This window comes from Camelina sativa, chromosome 17, assembly GCF_000633955.1.
Source record: "Camelina sativa cultivar DH55 chromosome 17, Cs, whole genome shotgun sequence".
Taxonomy (NCBI): Eukaryota; Viridiplantae; Streptophyta; class Magnoliopsida; order Brassicales; family Brassicaceae; genus Camelina; species Camelina sativa.
The window spans coordinates 27,655,447-27,660,072 of NC_025701.1; the positions used below are offsets into that span (position 1 = coordinate 27,655,447).

Genomic DNA, 4,626 nt, shown 5'->3' on the forward strand with positions numbered 1-4,626 from the left:
AAAAAATCAAGTCGGTTGTATAACATCTCTATAAATATTGTTCCGCTAATGTGTTTATGAGTTGTATGCTCAATTCAATATGACTTCTAAAAAGATGAACGTTCGACCTTTTGTTCAGTTAGACAATCTCAACCCTGCTTTAGACCATCAAAAGATAAGAGTCCGTATCATAAGACTTTGGAAATCATTCAAGTCCCTTCAGATGGTCTTCGTTGATAGTGATGTAAGTTCTAATTTAAAATTGAAATGTCATGTTTATTTGAATTATCTATGATTTTTTTAGAGAATCTGGATAATAGTTTTGTAACTTCAAATTGTTATATATAGGGTACAAGGATACATGCATCTATTGAAGATGGTTTGGTCAGCAGGTTTCAAAACCAACTCGCTGTCGGCGAGTCAAAAATAGTCGACACGTTCAGCTTAGTGGATTATGATAGTAGTTATAAGACAAGTTCTTTGGGATTTAAAATCGTCTTTTATAGAACCACTGTTGTGAAACCAAGTGATGAATTCCCAGTTCGTGTTCCAGAAAAATATTTTCAGGCGTTTACTACTATATTAGCTGGATAATTAGATAAGAATGTATTGTTTGGTGAGTTGTTAACTTCGTTTTTAAAAGTTAGATTTACATGAAAAAAAAAACAAAATATTAATGCAAATATTTTTTTTTGTAGATGTAATCGGCCAAATCGTCAGTGTTGGAAATCTTGATAGCGTCAAAACAAAAGGAAAGGATAATGTCAAATTGAGCTTCGATCTGCAAGATTTAACGTATGAAACTTTAGTAAATATTTTTGAAAATTAATTTAATTTAAAATAAAATAACTCAATTTTATTCTTATTTCATGCATTCGTAATATAGTGGAACCCGGTTAAATTGCACGGTGTGGGGTGATCTTGCAAAGGACTTTGATACACAAATAAAAGAACACCAAGATACTGTTGTCGTTTGTGTAATACGATTTGCATGCCTGAAGGAATGGAAAGGTAATATCTTACTTTCGGAAAAAAAAAACTTTAAGCTTATGTTTGTCAAATCTAACATTGCCAATTAAATCCATGTTACAGGGAATTATAGTATTTCCAATGCGTTCAACTCTACCGATATTCTGATAAATCCAGTTATGTCTGAAGTAGATGTGTTTCGAAATAAGTAAGTATATATATGACTATATATATCCCTTTCATATTATTCTGCAAGACATGCTTTAATCATATACATATTCTTATTATTATCATAACTATATAGGTTGCCTACTGATGCTGTTGATTTAATACAACTTGATGATGACCCAAGCCCTCAGAAACCCAAAGTGACATTATATGAGGAGTTTTTCATTGTGAACGAAAAGAGTATTATGGACCAAATCGTTTATGCACTTGAGGTAATGATTCTAACGTAAAATTGATATCGTGATCTTATTTTTTTCTTGAATTATAAATGGGAGAATAAATGTATGATTAATTCTTTAAAGGCGCGAACATGTGTGACAATCGCGACAATTCACTCTGTTGAAGTGTTGCCCAAATGGTATTATATTGCCTGTAAAGTTTGCAATAAGAAGGTGCAGCCATATCCACCAGAATCTCAATCTGGAAAGGATTTACTTTATAGTTGTGGAGTTTGTGATTCTGATGTTATGGAAGTTGATTACAAGTAAGTTTCAATTAGACTCTTAAATTTTTTAAAGAATTGTGGATTATAACTATACGCACATTTAAGTCATACCAAACCGTTTTAAGGTATAAACTCATACTTCATGTTGGGTACGGAAGTTCGCAAAAGATTAAGCTGCTCTTCTTTGACGGTCTTGCCCAACTATTTATTGGAAAAAAAGCAGAAGAACTAGCTTTGGAAAAACCTAAAGTAAGTATAGTATCATTTGAATTCCTTTTGGTTTTAAGTTATAAAAACAAGTATTTAATCAATATTTGACCTTTGTTCAGGACGATACTGCACCTATTCCTGGAAGTCTCTCTGCCTTGGTAGGGAGGACTATGCTGTTTAAAATTTCGATTACAATCGAGAATTTAAAAAGTGACAAGTCTGCTTATGTTGTCGAAAAGTTTTGGGAAAAGGAAGACATGGTTGTGAAATTTGGAAAGGTACTAAAGTAAACAAAAAAAAAGAACAAATATCCATATTACCATTATGAATTTTATATTTAAAATCTCAATGTATATAATTCCAATGTAGGAACTATATGGAAGGAATGAACTTTCGAATAATTCTTTGGATCTCGACGGCCATAAGTTGCAAATCGCACCAGCTGAAATGAATTTGACTTCATCTAAGAGAGATCATACAGACAGCAATGTTGGAACGACTGGGGGTCATAGCATGATGACAAGGAAAAAAATCAAAACTGAATCTCGAGATTGAAAAAGTTGCGTCATTTCAAAACATGATATTGGTTAATTTTTATTTCCAACTTTTTTGTTTTATTTTTTGAATTGAAAGTTTTTATTATTTTGGACAATTAAGAACGCTTTCAAACATCTTAGCGTGTTTGTATTTGTCAAACTTTAATTTTATCAATTACTATAATTATGTTACAATAAACGAATATTTAAGGTATATATAATATAAGTAAAATAAGTTCATACTATATTATCATTTGGGAAATAATAATGGTTAGGATATCTCTAAACCCCAACCCAAATCTTTTTAAACATAAATCAGAATTCCATAAGTAACGATAATATGTTAAAAATAAAAGGCTAAATTTAATAATCTGAATATTCAATATGAGAATCTAAGTAAGTGACCATTAACGAATATGTTAACAATACTTTTTATATTAAAAAACTTAAAGGTAATCCTGAATATTTTTCTTATTCAATACGAAATTTTAGGAAACATAATATTATCAAATGTGAAAACTCAACTTCTACATGTTATATGTATATATATAAGTCTTATTAATTTACCATGTCAACTAAAAAAAAAAAAAAAAATTGAACCAATTCTTAAGTTCTTGCTGTTTGACGTATAAGGTAAAACAAAAATCAAGCTTTTCATTATTTTGTATTATTGAAATTACATTCACATGTTTCAAATGTATACGTGCAGAATCATAATGAAACGTTTATCTGAAGTTCGTCGAACCACCAAGAAAAGATCAGGACCTGATGAAGATGCGCTCCGTTCGCAAATTCAACAAGAACAACTTGTTTCCTTTTGTGAGGATCGCATTGCGGAACCAGTTAAAAAAAAGTCAGGAAAACCAGAAAAGAATCAATTTCTTCTGAAGATAACTCATTGACGCATCTTGACGTTCAAAATACCGTTGTTGACGGTGAAAATAGTATTTTGAAATCAACGAACAAGAAATCTCAATTTCAATCCTGGATGGAATACAATGTCATGCCTAACAATGAGCCAATCTACACATATGATAAGGATGTTACTGGATATTTCTGGTGTGTGAAGAATAAGAGATATGTACGCAAAGATCTAACATGAAAAAGATAGACTTTAGAATGTCGTTTTTGAATTTTAATTTTAGATTTTAATATTCAATAACAATCACTACTTTTATTTCTGATTATCATCACGATGTTATTATAATTCGTTATGTTTTTAAAAGGGATTTTATCACTTTTTAATGTTTAACAAATGTTAGTTTTATAACACAATGAAATTATCTTTCTAATTAATAAAAATTATGATATGACAATTCAGCGGAAAGTTCGTTAATAGTAGAATGTTAATTATGGAAAAAAAAAATAGTTTGACATGTTTTAAAATTTTGTTATAATAAATATGATATAAATTTTGAAAATATAAAAATAAAAGTAAATATTCAGTAATGACCCGATAATGATCTACAATATTATGGAAATATAACAAAAAAATATATATATATTGACAAAAATCAAGAAAGTAAATTTCAAAAAAAACGTATTAGAGATCTCCATACATAATAGAAAGATAAATAACATATTTTTTAAAAAATATTCAAAAAAGTTAAGATGATATATAGATACATATGTCAATATTTGTATATATCAATAATATGTACATTTTAGATGGCATCATATATACGGCACCATCTTCCAATATAAACAAACCTAACAGCTAGCGAAATTTAGAATAAAATGGTCAGAATTACTCGATTATATGAATTCTTGATCGTACTTTGAAATTCATTTTGCAGATTACTACACTTGACGTAATATAATGTAACATCCGCGAACCGGATTTTGTGATTTTGAAAGGAGTGTCGATCGACACCCTAGTAGCATCGATCGACACCACTAATTTCTGGGTTCGGCCAGTTTGATTAATTGCCGAATTGGTTCGTTTGGTTCAATTAAATCCCTAAATCGTGTTATAAGCGTCTAAGGACGAGTTTAAGGGTTTTTGGGGAGTTATTTGGTCGCCGCTTAGTGAAAGAAAGAGAGAAAGAGAGAAAAGAGAGAGAAACGTTTTTGTGACTTTCTGGGCTTGTTCTTGGAGTTTTTGGAGAGATCTGAGGCTATAGGAGGGTTAGTTGTTGCTGGAAACGAAGGGGGAGCTTCTGGAGGTGTTGTTTTCCACGTTTCTCAATCCAATCTTCCTGTTCTTGAGGTGAGTGCTTGACCATGGTTGATCTAAGCATGAGATCTCTCTTGTTTGTG

At 30.5% G+C, this 4,626-nt stretch overlaps 1 protein-coding gene across 1 annotated transcript; it reads left to right on the top strand.

Annotated features, from left to right (window-relative positions):
• Window positions 95-2,386, top strand: LOC104759842. Its single transcript, XM_019239006.1, has 8 exons — window positions 95-223; window positions 328-439; window positions 678-755; window positions 1,261-1,388; window positions 1,479-1,660; window positions 1,780-1,870; window positions 1,951-2,109; window positions 2,201-2,386. Exons 1-8 carry the CDS (start codon window positions 95-97, stop codon window positions 2,384-2,386), a joined length of 1,065 nt encoding a protein of 354 aa, XP_019094551.1.